Source organism: Amphibalanus amphitrite, unplaced genomic scaffold (genome assembly GCF_019059575.1).
Source record: "Amphibalanus amphitrite isolate SeventyFive unplaced genomic scaffold, NRLGWU_Aamphi_draft 000010F_arrow, whole genome shotgun sequence".
NCBI lineage: Eukaryota > Metazoa > Arthropoda > Thecostraca > Balanomorpha > Balanidae > Amphibalanus > Amphibalanus amphitrite.
In genome coordinates, this window is record NW_024881506.1 from 729,844 (window position 1) to 747,341 (window position 17,498).

At 49.7% G+C, this 17,498-nt stretch overlaps 1 protein-coding gene across 1 annotated transcript; it reads left to right on the forward strand.

Annotated features, from left to right (window-relative positions):
* The first annotated feature begins 13,140 nt into the window (after positions 1–13,140).
* Positions 13,141–13,875, forward strand: LOC122380891. The gene has a single exon (XM_043364487.1). The coding sequence runs from the start codon at positions 13,141–13,143 to the stop codon at positions 13,873–13,875; it is 735 nt and encodes a 244-aa protein (XP_043220422.1).
* The last annotated feature ends 3,623 nt before the right edge of the window (positions 13,876–17,498 follow it).

A 17,498-nucleotide genomic window follows, 5' to 3' on the forward strand; every position in this document is an offset into this window, starting at 1 on the left:
GCATAAATCCTCACTTGAAAATAAATACTTCTCCACAATTAATACACCACAGCGGCTCCAGCGACGGGTACCTACCGAAATTTAAACGGAATAACATGCAGACAGTTCACTTAATGGTCTGGTGACTTCAATGCAGATGCGGGGCAGGTAGTAGAACACTGAGTAGTGAGTACACAAGGTTTCCAATCACCCGTAGTTTTTCCCACTCAAAATGATTCATATCATCAGGTACTTACCAGTGGAAGAGGAGCATAGCAGGCAAACTTTGCCCCAGGCTCAAAACCTGAGTTCTTCACTCTAGCATTTTTTATGCCCTCCGTGCTTCCTATTGTTATGGATCTTGAAGGTATCCGGCCTACCATAAAACTTGCATCCTGGATGACCGCACCGCACCTTTATTTCAGATGGAGCCAGTCTCTGTCCGTGCAGCTTCCTTTTTGGCATCACGAGGTGTACCTATTCCACGACGAGGGCTCTAACTTATCCACCTCTTCACTTCAACTTATCCGCCAGCCTTTTCCACCACCCCGCAACTCACTAAAACGCCGCGGACCTTCAACACTGCCTTCACTGCCTTGAACAACGCGGAAACTAGTGGAGCTCCTAGTGCTGTTAAACTGTTGAGTGCTAGTGTATGAAGTAAATATTTCTTTATGAAATTGCATACAAATGCATGCAACTTTAATACTTTAGAATGGTGTTGTAAAATCAAATATTTTGAGGAACTTATCGCATGTCAGAATTTTCTAGTCTTTACAATATTGCTCTTCCACCCTCGTCGCCGCGCCGTCGCCGGTCGTCGGCATTTTTTCATCACTAGCTTTTTTCAATAAGGCCTTAAACTAAAGAAATAATGAGTTGTGAGCGAAGAAAAAGAGATTATTGAAATCAGAAAAATCCTATTTATATTTGACGGGAGTATTGCCGCATTTAACGCAGCAGTTTACTTTATTTTCGCCTTCCACCATATTCCACCAACCAGAACTTCCGGTGAAAAGTCAGTGGATCTGGGGAATTTCTAAGAAATCTGCGAAACACCTGAATATTTCTCTAGGGTTTCGAGAACTTCTCATAATTATAGGGAAATTCAGGGAAAAAGATAAAAAGGCTTAGGTTTGATAAAAACATTCATTTTTTAAATTTAGATGCTTTCTTTAGACAAGGGAAAGCCGGATCGGGTTTAACAGACAGAGCATCGGCGGCGGCATTTTTTCCACCATCGAGGATCGCTGAGTTGCTCGATTTTCCACCGCCGTGCGTCGCCGTGACGGCACTTTATTTCACCTCTGCGTACGTGGCCCGTCGCGGCATATCCGTTGTGGCACTAGGCTGAGCGCTGAGTGATGCCGGTGCATCGTCTACAGGGTCCGTTTGCAGGCTCTGCTGGCTGCCCGGTGGGGCTGCTGGCGGGTCGAGCACAGGATGACGCTCGTCGAGTTCAATGGCTGGCTCACGAAAGTCTCGAGTAGCAGAAGCGGGTACAAAGCGGGGTAAGCGGTAAGTAGCCATGGAGCGAGGGCAGCAGTGTTTAATGCAGAAGCACATGCAGCAAGCGGCGAGAACGCTGATGACGATAATGAGTAGCCAAGTATAAGAGAATGCAGATGGTGTATCGTCAATAACCTGTTCAAGGGGAAGGGCTTCGACACGATTGAAGTAGTCATCGGCTGGCATACCGTCTACGTGAAGCTTGGGTATAGCTGAGACGTTAGATTGCAGGGCGGTTGGAATAGCAGTGGCCCACTGCGAACGCCAGATTGGGACCAGGGAAGAATCATTGGAGATTGTGAACGTATCATCGAAATCAGGGAAGTCGAGGTGAGTCTCACTAGCATAGTAAGGGGGGAGATATAGAGAGTCACTAGAAGCTGAGCATTCCATGGACAAGGTAAGAAGGCGAACAGGGGATGAAATGGATAGCGTGGTGCTATTGTACGGGCAGACGATAGTGATGGACAGAGGAGGGCGAGAAACTATTAGCCACGTGCCTTGGGAAAGGTAATGAGCTTTGGGAGCATCGTTCGTAGGGCGGACGATTGGAGCACAAAGACGAGAGATGGCCTGCTCGTCCCGACGGAAAAGAGCCACAACACACGAATCCGCATTTGCCGTGGAGTAAGCAGGTTCGTGAAGGGGGCAGAACGGTTGCTTGATCAGAAGGCAAGCTTCGATCTCAGAGTCGACAGGCTGGATGTATTGCTGTCTGTTTTCTGATACAATCAGATAGCGGGGTTCGTTGGGAACATAGAGAAGGGAGATGTTATGGCTGTGAAGTGGGACCTGATAAGGGAAGAAGCGATAAACGTCAAACGCATGGAGCGTGTGGAGCAGTGGAACGTAGAAGAGGACGTGAAAAGCATCATCGACTGGGATGAGCTTGGTTTTGACAATGCGAACATAGTCGCGAGTAGCCGAAGGCGGGAAAGGCAGCTCAAAATGTGCCGGGAGACTTTTGCTCACCTTACGAAGGACACGGTTGAGGTCACGTGAATGAATGAGGTCAGCGTGTAGGATTCCTACTTGAGCTAGAGCGAGTTTGCTAGAGAGCGACACCAACGAAGATGATTGAGACTTCTAGTAACTTGTCTTACATTCTCTGCAAGGTCGGCTACGCGGAGCGATACGGTGATGAGTGCCTCTGCATTGTCGGCAGCTCTGATCAGCTTCAAATGCGATGTGCTCATCGAGCTCATCGCTGATTGTAGAGTACGGAGAGCTTTACGATTTTGAGTAGTGGCAACTCTAGTAGAATTAATGACGTTAAGCGTGCCGTTAAAAGTATGAGCCATAGCAACTTCTTTGGCATTGATAAGCTGTACGTTATGATCCAGATGTTTGATTTCACTTTCAGTGGCAGTTCCAAACAGAGACGACATTTCGCTTCCAATGCCATCGATGAGTCCTCGCTTAACACGCTTGGAGCGTCCAGTCCGACGGATGGAGTTAGCCGAGCGTGCAGAGCTTCGCGGCTCAGGCATGGACAGTAGGTCACGAAATGTGTCGACGAGATGGTTCTCCTCTGTTTGCAGCTGACTAATGGAATGAGACAGATGTTTGAGCGATACAGTCAGTGAAGCATGAGCAGGGTCAGCAGCGGTAGCATTAGTAGGCGGTGAGTGGTTAGCGAGCAGCGCTCTTGCAGTGCGGGAGAGCTCATTAGTAGCATCATTGATTTTACGGACATCTTGACGATAAGGTTTCATGCTTATTGATAGAGTGATTGCCCATGAACTATAGCTTGGGTAAGTCTTGCCTAGTGGTATAAAGAGATGTCCGGGATCAGTAGGGGGAGCAGCGCAATTAGCAATATTTAGCACGTTTGTTACCGTGAGCAGCATCAGCCATCGACACAGCATCGTTGTGACAGCCATGCTCTGAAACACAACGACCATTTATTACATTGAGCTGATAAGAGCCATACTCAATGCATAAACTATAAACAAAAGGGCTTTCGGTATCCAACCTGATGATTCACTGCAATCGTGGTGAGTCATCTCTGCAAATGGCTGCTGAACGTCAACATCATTTGGACCGCTAGCTATCACTGCCAGGCAGTCAGTTTCCGATTGGACCTTAGGCCTCTTGTCTGGCGGGCACTCATCAAAACTGTCATTTCGTTTCCTTACGTAAGGTCTCCGTACGTACTCATACCCTTCTAGAGGCTCGTTCGTTTGAGCTCGAGACCTGAGGTTGTATCCATGTAGCCTCTGTGGTAGCGGCGGCAACTGACCAAGCTCTCCACTGTCCGGTAACGGTGGGGAGATTACAGTGGGGTCACCTAATGTTACTGAAGGGTTCTCAGGGCCAGGACCGTTGCCCTTTTCCTGGATATCTGGAGTGCCCTCTCTTGATTCATCTGTGGGGTTTGGTGTGCTCATAGAAGCAAACCAAGGTTGATCACCTAACGGTAACCTGGCCGCACGGAGCGGCTGCTGGCGAGTAGGCTCCTCTTCCGGACGGATACCTACCTGTAGGGGACGTTTCACTACATCGTAAACTCTATCCCAAACATCAGTTTCGTCCTTCCGACGTAGGTTCTCTGAATGTACTACCTTCGATTTGCCCGTTAACATGTTCTTGATGCAGTAGTTCTCAGGGCCTGATTTTGAAACTACTCGAAAATGGTTTTTCCATGGTAACGTGAATTTAGGAGTATCACCTGGTTGTACTGAAGGGTCAAAATAGTAAACAAGGTCACCGGGTGCAAAGTCTGAAGGGGTTGCGTTTTGTGCAATATGAGCTTTGTTTCGATCTCTAGCTTCCTGCATGTTTTCAACCACATGTGCGTAAGCATTATGCAAATGCTCGAACATGACTGGGACGTAGTCCTCGCCAAAGTACCGTAATCTAGGTTGCAGGAGCGTGTCGACTGGTAGAACGGGATCTCTACCGTACATGATAAAGTAGGGCGAGTATTTAGTAGACTCATTCTTGCTCACCCTGTATGCGCCTAAACATGGTTGTAAAACTTCATCCCATTTTGTTTGATCTTCGCTAATTTGTTTCCTAATCATGTCGTTCATGCACCTATGGAATCGCTCAGTCTTTCCGTTTGACTGGGGATGATAGCTGGACGTTCTGACCCGTGCAATTCCTAATTCGCGATTGACTAGGTCCAGGAGTGCATTGCAATATTCCGTACCTTGATCACTAATGATGGTTCGCGGGCAGCCATGCCTCGGGATAAATTCTTCCAAAAGTAATTTTGCAATGGTATTTGCCGACTTGTCCGGAATAGCCCATGCTTCTGGCCATCCGCTAAAGTGATCAACAATCGTGCACACATATTTGTTCCCTTTGTCTGAGACGGGAAATGGACCACACGTGTCTATACCGATGATTTCCATGGGAGCTGAAGGCATAGGCATGTCCTGCATTGGCCGTCTTTCTTTGTTGAGCCTTTTCCTGTTGCACGTGTCGCATGACGAGACATATTGCATGGCGTCTTTCAGCATCGAGGGCCAATAATACGATTTGAGCAGTTTGTCAGTCGTTTTCTCGATTCCCAAATGGCCTCCAAAATAACCGTCATGAGCGCTCTGAAGGACTATTTTCCTAAACTCAGGTGGCAAAACAAGTTGGAGTTTAGTAAGTGGCCGGGTTTTCGTGCTTTTCTCTATGTGATAAAGGAGTCCGTCGTCTAAACAATACCTCTGGCTATTTGGGTTGCTTTCATCGTTTGACTGAAGGTCCGATATAATTTGTTTCAATTCTGGGTCGTTCCGTTGTGCTTTTCGTAATGAATCTGCGTCGATACCGTGATAGTCTAGTGGTTTTTGGTTGACGTTATTTTCGTCTGCATCAATTTGTACCCGGTTGTCAACTACATTGACATCCATCGACTCTCCTTGCCAATCGAGGTGCTCATTGTCGTTCAGTTCACCTGCTACTGGGGTATTGTGCAATCGCGACAGCATGTCGGCTGCTACGTTCTGGGGGCCGGAAATGTACTCAATTTTGCAATCGTATTCACCGAGAATAATAGCCCATCTTTGGATACGAGGATTTTTCATTTCACTCGTGAACAAATGCTTGAGCGGCTTGTGATCTGTATAAACGGTTATATCGGTACCAATGATAATCGGTCGAAGTTTTTCCAAACTATAGACGATAGCGAACGCCTCGCGTTCGATAGTAGGCCATTTGAGTTTTTGCTCCGAAAACTGGTGTGAAATGTATTGAATGACCCGATTTTGACCGTCATGTTCTTGCATCAAAACTGCACCTAAGGCGTACTGAGAAGCATCGGTGTACAGTTTGAAAGGTTTAGTTATGTCTGGGAAAGCCAAGATCGGGGCCTGGAGAAGTGCTTGTTTGATTGACTCGAATGCGCTTTGCGCTCCGGGCGTCCAATGGAATCTAGCATGCTTCTTTGTCAATGCATTCAAGGGTTTTGCTAATTTACTGAAATTTGGAACAAATTTTCTGTAGTATGACGCCATGCCGAGGAAACTTCTGACATCTCGCACATTCTGGGGAGGTTGCATGTTTTGCATCGCTGAGACTTTTTGGGGGTCGACCGAAATTCCATCATTTGAAATGATATGACCTAAATAGTTGAGCTTGTCCTTGATAAATTCACATTTCGAAATTTTTAATTTTAGGTTGGCTTTTCGCAGCCTGGCGAATACTTGATCTAGGTGCTTCAGATGATCCTCAAGTGTTTCACTGAATACTATGATGTCATCTACAAACGCTAAGGCAAAATGACGGATATCTCCTAAAACAGCATTCATGCAATTTTGAAAAACGGCTGGCGAGCCAGAAAGACCAAAGGCCATCCGGTTATATTCGAAAATGCCTGCATCTGTGCCAAAAGCAGTCTTTTCTTTGTCCTCTTCTCTGATAGGGATTTGCCAAAAACCTTGCTTCATATCCAGACAAGTGCGGAACTTTGATTTTCCGAGCGCAAAGAATATGTCGTCAGCCGACGGGATGCTTGCAGCTGGCCTGACCGTAATAGCATTCAATTTTCGAAAGTCTACACAAAGTCTGAGAGAGCCATCCTTTTTGGGGACCAACAGAACAGGTGACATCCACGGTGAATTGCTCCGGCGGATAACATTTGCAGCTAGCATGTCCTGAATTTGCTTTTCTAGCGCCTCTCGATAAGCGAGTGGCGGTCGCCTAGGGGCCTGGTATGTTGGCGGATGATCTTGCGTATTGATCCTCATTTCTGTCACATTGGTCATGGTCAATTCCGTATCTTTTTCAACAAATATATCCATGTTACCAAGTAGAAGCGTTTTCAATTGGTCTCTTTGATCGTCTGGGATGTGATCTAGCCTGAATGAACGAATTTTATCCTCTGAGCTTTCTTTGACGTTCTCCTCTGATTTCGATATTGATGAAATGTTTGGTTCAAGTTCTGAATCGGAAATTTTTGTAGCTACTCCAATAACTTGTCCTTTTCTGAAATGCAAATACCGGCCCGTTTCGTTCACAATTGCCCAGGGGATATGGCGGTTTTTCGAGAGCTTGACAACGGCGTTTGGTAGCAGAATACCTGGTTCGTTTTCGAAACACGGGGACGAGGGGAGCTGAGTAACGACGAAGCCTTCACCTGGTTTATTTTTCTTTGTGATCGCGCATTTCACCTGCAAGTCCGAGCGAGGGAAGACGTCTACGTCCTCCGCGAGTCTCACTAAATTTGTTTCTTTAGTACTCTTTCCTTGTTTCGTTTTGAGTGGGTACACATACCTTCCGATGATCATGGTTTGGTTCTCAAAGTCTAGCAGCGCTTTCCTAGCATTCAAGAAATCGATTCCCAAAATCATATCATGGTTGAAGCCGTCTACTACAACAAAATCATGATACATGCGCACCTTTCCAAGAGTGATTCGTATTTTGACTGATCTGGTTGGTTTCAGTTTGTGTCCAGAGGCTGACACGAGGGTGACTTTTTGTTTTTCAGCTGGTCTCACCAGCGACGGTTCCAGTAATTCCACAAATTTTTCACTAACGAGCGAGAGCTGCGAGCCGGTATCCAAAAGTGTATGAAAGGGGTGCGTCCCAATAGAAATGTCAACATACGGGCAGTTCTCGTTAATTTTCAAAATTTGTGCGGTCTCTGTACCGCCTGTCGCTGAATCAGTGTGAGGCTTTACATGTTTCCCGGCTGCGGTTGACCTCTGCTTGGCCTACTTTGCTGTTGGTTTTGCGGACGCTGGGCAGAAGCGTTCGCTGCCTGTCGCTTAAAACAGATACGTTGTACATGGCCTATTAGGCCGCAGTAGTAGCAGATCGGCCGGTGATCGGACGTCCATTGATAGACCGGTTTGGGCCTAGAGTTCTGTCTAAAATTACCAGGGTTCTGACGCTGTTGGCCCGGCTGAGTGGGCTGTCGTTGGAAGAACTGGCCCGGGGGCGGTTGATTGACCGGCGGTGGGTAGCTCTGATAAGCGCTCGGTTGTTGATAGCTTTGATGGACCTGTGGTCTGACTTTGAAGGAATCATCACTGCGCCTGACTAGAACTTCTAGTAGATCTCTGACCTCAGACAGGTCGCTATTTTGCGCAGGGGGCTCGGGAGCAGGTGTCACAGCATTGCAGTCCATTGGCTCTGGTTTTCCTTTCGAGTGATCACGGTAAGTAGCTAGTTCTGTCATCAGTTTAATCTGGTCCATGGCTATGTGATATGCTTCTGTCGGGCTTTTAGGTCGGCGGGTCGCTATGCGTTCTTGTAATTTTCTGTCTGTGATTCCGTTGATGAAAGTCCTTGTAATTGCCTCTACGACACTGGATTCATCTATCTTTTCCTTGTAGGCATGGGTGTCGATTTGTATACCTTTGGGGGTGCTGCAGCACCCCCAATGCTCAAATGAGCACCTCCAATGGTTTTCCGGGCACCCCCAATGATTTTGTCCCTCAATAACTCCCACTAACTCTGCTTGAGGAAAATAATTGTTCTGCAGTCTTTCACTACAAAAAATAAAACAATTACGCAATTTACAAGGCATGAAATAAAGATGTAAAGAAAAGAAAAGTTAGTTTTAAGAAGAAGGGCGAAAAAAGACGTTAAATTGCAAAGACACTTGTGTGGGTCCGTCGTACACGGGTGTCGGACTATTAGAGCTGCTGGTGCGTACCCTTTACAAGCCGGCAGGGGGCTCCAGAGACCGGCGACGGGCCCTCAGGGGCCGGCAAAGGGCAATCAGAGGCCGGTGGTACCTTCAGAAACCCTGTGGGGTCGTCTTTAGAGACCGGAACGGACTCAGACGCCGATGGGGCCCTCAGAGTCGCCGGTGTGGGGCCTTCAAATGTCACCGGTGGCAGGGTGGCCGTCACATGCGCACTAGTGGGGCCTTCAGAAGCTACGATGCTGGGCCCTCAGAGCCGCCGATATAGGGCCTTAAGAGGCACTAGTGTGGGGCCCTCAGATATGGCAATGTGGGGCCCTCGGACTGGAGGCGCCGGTGTGGGGGCTTCGCAGTCGCCGGTGACGGCCCTCACAGGCGCCGTTGTGGGGGCTCTCAGAGACACTGGTTTAGGGCCATCACAGGCGCGCGTGGGGCCCTCAGAACTGCTGTTACGGAACGGACCCTTCATAGGCCGACAAAAAGATATCAAGAGGTCACCGGTGCCTTCAGGAGCCTTGTGGGGTTCTCAGAGACTGGCATGGTGCGCTCAGACGCCGCTGGGACCCTCCGGCTCCGAGTCACCTGTGTCAGCCGTCAGGGTCGCTGGTAACTGACAATGGCCCTCAGAACCGCCCATGTAGGGTTTTAAAGGCATTGGTGTAGGGCCTCAGAGTTAGGGGTGTGGGGCCCTCAGGGACGCCGGTGTGGCGCTCAGAGGGGCGCCGGTGAGGGCCCTTACAGTCGCCGTTATATGGGCCCTCAGAGAAGTGGGTGTGGGGCCATTATAGGCGGGTGTGCAGCTCCTAGAGCTGGCCCCCTATAGGCCGGTTAAGACCCCCAGAGGCCGGCAAGTGGCCCTCAGAGGCTGGCTTGGGGCCCTTATGGAGATCTTAATGTTGGTACTTGTGGGCCCATGAGGTGTTCTTACGAGCCCTGTGGGGCCCTTCTGAGTCTAAATATAGCCAACGTGGACCCTCAGCGGCCAATTGGCGCCGCAGGGCCCCTCAGGCCCGAATAACCCGATGGGCCCCTGAACCTGATGGGGGGGGGGGGAAATCCCGTGATTATCAGTACCTTATGGGGATACCCAACCATGCCTTGCACGGTTGTGCCCCATGGCAAAGCTGCAATCTTTCACCCGGTGCAGGGGTTGAGCACCCCCAACCATTTTGAAAAATCGACACCCCTGCTTGTAGGCCTGCCGGGAGAGCGCCTGAAGTCGCTCTGCATAGTGAGGTATTGATTCATTCGGCCTCTGCACGAAAGTCTGCAGTTTCTGTTTCGCTGTATCCGTGTCGTCTAGGTAGTGGTAACGTTGGGTCATGAGAGCTTTGAATCGTGCCCAAGAATCAATAGACGGAGCCACCTCGTGGAAGTAATCAAGAGCTGTGCCTTTAAGTGTTTGACTAGCAGCCCAAAGAGTTTGTTCCTCATCGCCTTTTAGCGCCATGTGCAAGTTGTCCATTTCAGCTAGCCATTTGGTAAAATGCTCACCACTTGTGCCATCAAAATGATGTTTCCCCGACACCGACTGGTTAGTCATAAGTTGGTTCTTTAGAACACCGAAACCTTGCATCATTGCATTGATCATTTGGCTTGAGGAAGCAGAAGCGGGAGCATGCGAGCGAGACGATTCGTTTTGAGCCATCATTGAAGCGACAAGGAGCCAGAAAATCAAAAGCTAAAATGGGTATTTAGTATTTACGTTACGTTGATATTAACAGGAAACAAAAACAAAATCAAATGCCACTCGGGAGATGTCGAGACGTACCTTTGATGGCGTCGCCGAAGATGGGTTGTTCGCTCATTAACTATCACTCCACTATCACTTTCACTACGCAGCGGGGCGGATTGTTTCGATTACGCGCGAGAGTCTGTTGCAGCGCTGGGCGTTGGACGCCTTTGAAGTCACTCGATGAAGATGCCTCGGAGAAGAGCGTCAGTTGACCTCTCTGATGACGTCAGTTGACCTCGTTGGAGAGCACGAGTTGAACTCTCTTTCCTGTTAAACTTTGTCTCGATGACGAGAGACGGTCGGTTGGAGTTATCAGCGGCTTAAATCGAGCGCTGGTTGAGATGGCTGCCGTATAACTCGGGCAGATCGGGCCTGACTGGTACAGTTCGATTTCAGAGCCCTTTATGACTGGTACTGGTACAGGTACTTGTACCTTGAGCTGGCTGAGCTGGCACTGATGGAGATAAACGGTGCCGAGCTTTGGCGTACTCACTTTTGGAGTGCTATTGTTCAGCGGCTCACTGTGAAGTATCGGCAGATGTAGTAGCCGTGAGAGCTGGCTGGTAGCAGCTGGAGCGCAGCAGCGTTGTATAGGTGCTCGTCAGCGGCAGAGTTCGTCAGCGGCAGAGTTCGGACGGAAGAGTCGGCGCACGGAGAAGCAGATGGACGTGAGAAGACGGCTTCTTCGGCAGGTTCGATCCGACGTCAGCGGCACCAATGTAACACGGCGGTTTCTCGTGCCCAGGGCGGGGGCGCGCCGGTGTTGTTGTCAGCCCTTGCCAGAAGAGATGCTCTGCCGGTCCAGGTGTATTGTTCACGAGCACAACACAGCGAGATGGTCAGCTACGGTGTCGGTCGAGACCGATGCAGAAACACGTCCGGCGTGGGTGACGGCCGGGGGTCTTCTGCCCTCCCTTTGCCGGGGAGCTCTCGGCTCGGCTCACCCCGACCTAGTTCCTACCACATACTAGAATATAAAACTATCCTGCGTGACGGCCCGCTATTGGATTAAAACATTTTCGCTTTAAGACTCGTCTTGTGATTGGTTATTACTATGTCACCGCCCCTCGGCCCTCTGGTAGCTCTCAGAAGACACGTGTCAGATGAGTTGCCAATCGTCACGCGCTGGCACCGTGGTCGAGGGGGCGTAGCATGATATCGTTCCAAGAAGCGCGTCAGAAGCATTGGTGGACATTAACCAGGTCACTATTCTGCGCGGGCCGGCATGAATGACGGATGGCGGGCGTCAGGCTGGCGCGACTCAGCGGCACCGTCGTGGCGGGCTGGAGACAATGAGTCACACATGGATAAACTATGACGCGCCGTTGGGCCGACCGCGGGGTCAGCTGCGGTGAGCTGAGTGCGGGCGGAGAGCGGCAAAGGTAGCGAGCGTTGAAAATGCGAAAATGAAATATAGCCACCACGCAGGTATAATTAGACTACGAACTAATTAAGCCTAAACCCATAAAATATAAGCAGCAATTAATGCAAGGCAACGGCGATAAGCAATGACACACACTTTACAACCTGTTATTTAAGAAATTTAAGAAATGATTGTCACGTGCGCGTCACGACTGCCATCCATAAGCGCTACCATATTCTAGATTGAACTAACTTTTTGCTAGTCCCGACCACATATAGTAGGTTTTCTAGTAGTTATACTAGAAATTCCTACCAAAGTTCGTCCTACCCTTCACTCAATATACCCTGCTACTACCTACGGCTGACAGCCCCCTGCGACTCTCCTCCGCCGGCGCGACCCCACCCGACATCGCCTCACCACACGTGGTCGGCGGCCGACCAATCAGCACACGCAGGGCCGCGGCACGCGGCGGCCCGACGCTGGGGTGTGTTCGTGAAGAACCGAGTCTGCGAGATCCAAAGCCTCAGCTCTCCTGCTGCCTGGAACCACTGTCCCGGAGCGGAGAATCCCGCCGACCTGCCTTCCCGCGGCACGCCTGCGGAGAAAATGAAAGGTGAATTCTGGCTGCACGGACCTGAGTGGCTCAGAGAAGCGAAAATCAGATGGCCACAGGGGATGCGAAATGAACAGGAACCTGCGGAATGCAAGGTCGAAGAGAGAAAGCAAGCACTTCCGGCCTCCAGCAGCTATGAGCCTGCGCCAGGTATTGGTCGTTTGATCAATATTCAACGGTTCAGCAGTTTGAACAAGCTCCTGAGAGTCACAGCTTACGTCCTGCGCTGGATCTGTAATAGCAGATCGTCAAAGAAGCAAGACGGTATCATGACAGTAGAAGAGCTCGCGAGGGCGGAGCGACTTTGGATTCTGGACGCGCAACGCTCTCAGTTCAGTGAAGAAGTGGAGGCTCTGAAAGCCGGTCACACCGTGCCCCCTGGATCGAGAATAAAAGATCTCGGTCCGTTCTTGGACGGGGAGATCCTGAGAAAGGAAGGTAGGCTGCACTATGCTGCGCTGCCAGAGGAGGAAAAGCGGCCAATCATCATGCCACCGGATCATAGATTCGTACATCTCTTGATCGAGAAGACGCACAAGCAGCTGTGTCATGCCGGCACCCCGCAAGTTCTGAGCGCCATCCGTGATCGGTATTGGATCGTTCGGGGACGACAGAAGGTGCGGTCAGTGCTGCTGAGCTGTCGGAGCTGCCACCTGTTCCGCGCCAGACCGTTCTGCCACCAGAGGCCGGCCCCTCTACCCCGCAGTCGGACCACACCGGCCCGGCCCTTCAGCAGAACAGGTGTGGACTTCGCAGGGCCACTGTATGTGAGACAGGGAAGAAACTCCTGCCCCCTCAAGGCGTATATCGCCGTCTTCACCTGCGCAGTAGTTCGTGCAGTTCATCTGGAAATGGTGAAGTCGCTGACAACAGAGGACTTCATGAAGGCTTACCGCCGATTTAGCGCCCGACGAGGCTGCCCGGCCAGCCTCATGAGTGACAACGCCACAACATTCCGTGGCGCTGCGTCCGTGCTGGCTGCAGAGGGTGTCAAATGGCACTTCATCGTTGAGCGCGCTCCGTGGTGGGGCGGCTTTTGGGAGCGGATGGTGGGACTCACCAAGGCCGCTCTGCGACGCACCCTGGGATCTTCACTGATGTGGGAAGAGTTGGAGACCGTTCTGTGCTCGGTGGAGTCAGCGATCAATGCGAGACCTCTAACGCCCGTCAGCGATGATCCCGATGATATTCAACCGCTACGACCCGCTGACTTTCTGCACTGTGCCTTCGAACGGAGCGAGGCTGCCAGGAGGCAATCGGAGCAGCTGACGCGGAGGCGCCGCTACCAGCAGAGGATCGTCACCAGCCTGTGGACTCGGTGGCAGCGCGAGTACCTTCGGAACTTGCGAGACTTCCGTCACAACGCCTCAAGAGTGGACCTCGAGCCGGCACCGGGCGATGTTGTGCTGATCGAGGGGGAGAGGTCATCCAACCGGCTCGTCTGGACCACGGGCACAGTGAAGACCCTGCACCCTGGCCGGGACGGGCGGTCCCGGGCCGCGACCGTGCACACCCTCCGGGGTGACGTGCGGCGTCCTATTCAGAAGCTGTACCTGCTGGAGGCGGCCTCTCCACCTGAGGAATGAATTCCACCCCGGGGGAGAATGTAGAATATCCAAAGAGGATTGTGATTACTAACGGGAGGTGCGCATTTATTTAAGCTCTACAGAAAAAGAGCATGTTTGTCAAAAGTGTGCGTGCAGAGAATGTGTGTCACAAGAAATTGAGAATGTTAAGTGGCTAGAGAGAGAGAATGGTCTTGAAGAAAAATAGAACTGAGGCCTCTTGCACCAAAATCCTCTTGCACCAATACTTGGATTATTTTGCATCGTATACCCAGTCCAAGTCTCAAATGTAACAATTTTTGAGTGCAAAATTTAGCAAGCACATGTAGGATTATGTATTGGGCTATTGCAAACAAATTTACCACCGTTAGAATAGCTTATTCTGAAACCGGTTTTTCGATTTTACCTAGCTAGGTAGTTTGGTGCAAGAGGCCTCTGATATTGTTGAATCATAGACTTTGATTTCGATATTAATTTGAGTAATTTGAGTTGCTAGACAGTGACACAGTGACGTAGTACATTGGGCAAAAATGACATTAACGTAATTTACCAAGCTGAAGCTGAATTGAAACATTAATTTAAGGCACTAATAAGTGGAAAGACTCAACAACCTTTTTGGGGTATAAAGCCCCCGCAGTGTCCAATACCGCTTTTTGGATCCGCCAGTTGTGATTAAGTCACGGTCGATACCGAGCTTCGGCGGGACCAGGCGCTGTACACGTTGTTCTTTGAATGAAGAGGTGGACAGACACCTAGCCCCACATCCTACTGCTAATTGCTATGCCCGTGCTTCTGTGGGTGAAGCACTAAAGCATCACGGAATCCCAGAGGACCTGCGAGTCGACGAGGTGGCCGCTTTGGCCGCCGGGTACTGCAGCTCCCTGGAGTTGCCTGGGACCGATGGCAAAACAACAGCTCCGGCGGTGCCCCTATGGGCCGTAGTAATTAGTGAATTCCCGTAATGTAGAGATCCTCAATGATCTCCATTACCATTTTATATTCCTAAACAATATGACAGACCAATTATGCTTGCCTACGTTCAGGCATTACCTCTGATGGTCATACGCCCAGTACAACATGTGTTGTCTGTCAAACAACAATCGACGACGGATCCCTTCTCATCATCTCTTAAGCCATCGGTTGTCCATTCACCCACCCCGTTTCCCTAAAAATAGACGGTCAGATTCGGCCTGGGTCCTTACGACCCCTCTAAATTCGCCAGAGACGGGATCGGATCGCCGTTATTGCACCCGTTAGTGTCTTATTGCACCCGCGCACCGACGGGGGGGGCGGATATCCGCCCCCCCCCTGAGGTTTTTCGCGGATAGCGGGAAAACCGCGGAGCGTAGCGCCGCAAAATTTGGTATGACTATTCTCTCATCAATTTTACACATGGTGTGCAAGTTTGAACCTCCTAACTTTTAAGGTCAGGTCACCAGGTCACTTTGAATGACCCAACCTCAAGTCACTTTTTTGCAACTTTGTCACCGTGCCAGAGCTACAGTAGATGTCGGAGGCCTTTGAAAGTCGCAGGATGTTATAAGGTCATTAGTAGCTACAATTTGTATATCTCGGAATTTTGATGTCGGTAACCTAAGGTCAGGTCAATTTCGCGACCTCCCCATTATAAGTCAATGGGGGAAAAATCAACTCCCTGTTTTTACCACTAAAACGGGTCAGAATGGCCCCATATACCATACATGACTTCACATACGATCAACCTTCACTACCTTGAGGTCTGTTTTGCTGTTGGGCAGCTGTAAGGTCATGTGACGTCATCAAAGGTCACCAAAGGTTTTTTGCCAATAACTCTTTACAGGAACAAGATACAGCCGCGCGGATGGTCTCATTGTGTTCAGCTCGTCAAGACGCATCGAATGATATACATGATGACCTCGAGGTCACGTGACCTGAGGTCAACCTTTGACCTTGACCTTTCGACGTCAACATATATCATTCGATGCGGATCGACGAGAGGATCACGATGATGCTTTTAGTTTGTTCCTATCTTGACTACTTCGAAAGTTATTCGAGAAAAACCCTCTCCATATCTAGCGCCGCCATTTTGACTTTTTCGACCCCTGTGACGTCATCTTTGACCTGACCTGAAAATGACCTTAGTAAAAATTGTAGACCTTGTCCGTGCGTATCCGATGCCGTTTACTGCTTGTCGCTATCTTGCTTTGTTCTCGAGATCTCAGGGGGGGGCGGTCATCCGCCCCCCCCCCCGTCGGTACTAAGTTGGCGCAGACCCCCGTCGGTGCGCGGGTTAAGTACTATGACAGCTTCGACCACGGACGTCGGACGGGGTGATCGTTCCACGAATGTACGCACCATCCAGGCCTAGAATGCACCGAGGTTTAAAAGGATGCAGTCTGTAGATCAATCAACAAACAATGGTGGTATGCAACCACTTTAAAATATCTCCCTGGCTCCCGCAACGTTCCAACGCCCCTCCGTTATGCATTCGCCCTGTGTGTCCGCCGAGCCGGCTTGCCTCCAATGACGTCATCGGCCGGCCGGCGGCGTTCAAGGTCAAACGGCTGGTGTCCTTACCTGGAGTTCTATAGCCTTGGTCTGAACTTAAAACGTTAGGTACTTAACAAAGACACCTGTGCTGTGCTCCACAGCTCATCGTCACAGCTCACCAGGCTCGGGACGGAGCGGCGGACCAAGAGGAGGCAAACTGCGAGGGACGCGCACGGACCTTCACACTTGGATCCCGACCGTGTGTGTGTGTGTGCAAATACTCAGTGGCGCTGCTTTGGCAAAATACATGATATTTTGAAGTGCAAAATACATGATATTTGAAGTGTGCCTGGGATTGTTTTCAGTTTACCCACCCTGTGATTGATATGTTCTTTATCAGTAGGCGGAACTATGGTCAAGCGTACCCATTTTCGGGAACGCATTTTCGTTCCCATATTTGGGAACGATAAACCCAAATATGGGAACGCCATGTAGGCATTATTTTAAACAAGAAAAAGAACCGTTAAATGACGTCCAAAAAATATAAAACGATCGTGAACCACCTGATATTTGTCTCAATATTGTTGGGAAAGAGTTTGATATTGTAAGGCCCATCGTAGTTTCAAATCGTTCCCCTATTTCTAAAGCAGTCCATCATCCGGGCCGCGAGCCCAAATTTGGGAACGCTCTCGTACACTGGCGCTGCAAGCGTTCCTTATTATGGGAACGGCGTACCCAAAATTGGGAACGATTTCACCGACGCCTTTCAGGGGCTCTTTTCATTAACAAGCATCACGTCCAACGCCGCAAATTATTGTTAAAGGTAGACTGCCACCTTTTTTTCACAAAACGGTTTTCACTAGAGCTGAGCCACCTATGTCCCAGACTGAAGTCGGTTTTCCGAAATTCGAACCCGTTTGCGAGAAATCGGAGACCAAAGTTCAGTTTGATGCCATTTTTTTAGTCCAAGAAAACCGACATCTCTACTGTTTATCGATAACTTTGAAACATGAATTTTCTTATCTTTTGGTAAATATATGTCAAAACTTTGATTGTTTCGAGATCAGAGAATAATTTTGGAGTGTCAAAATAAAAGTTAAACTTATATATTCAGTAGTTCATTTTTTCCAAAAAAGTGTGGGAAATGGAGTTTAACATGGGCCAGACCCATTCCA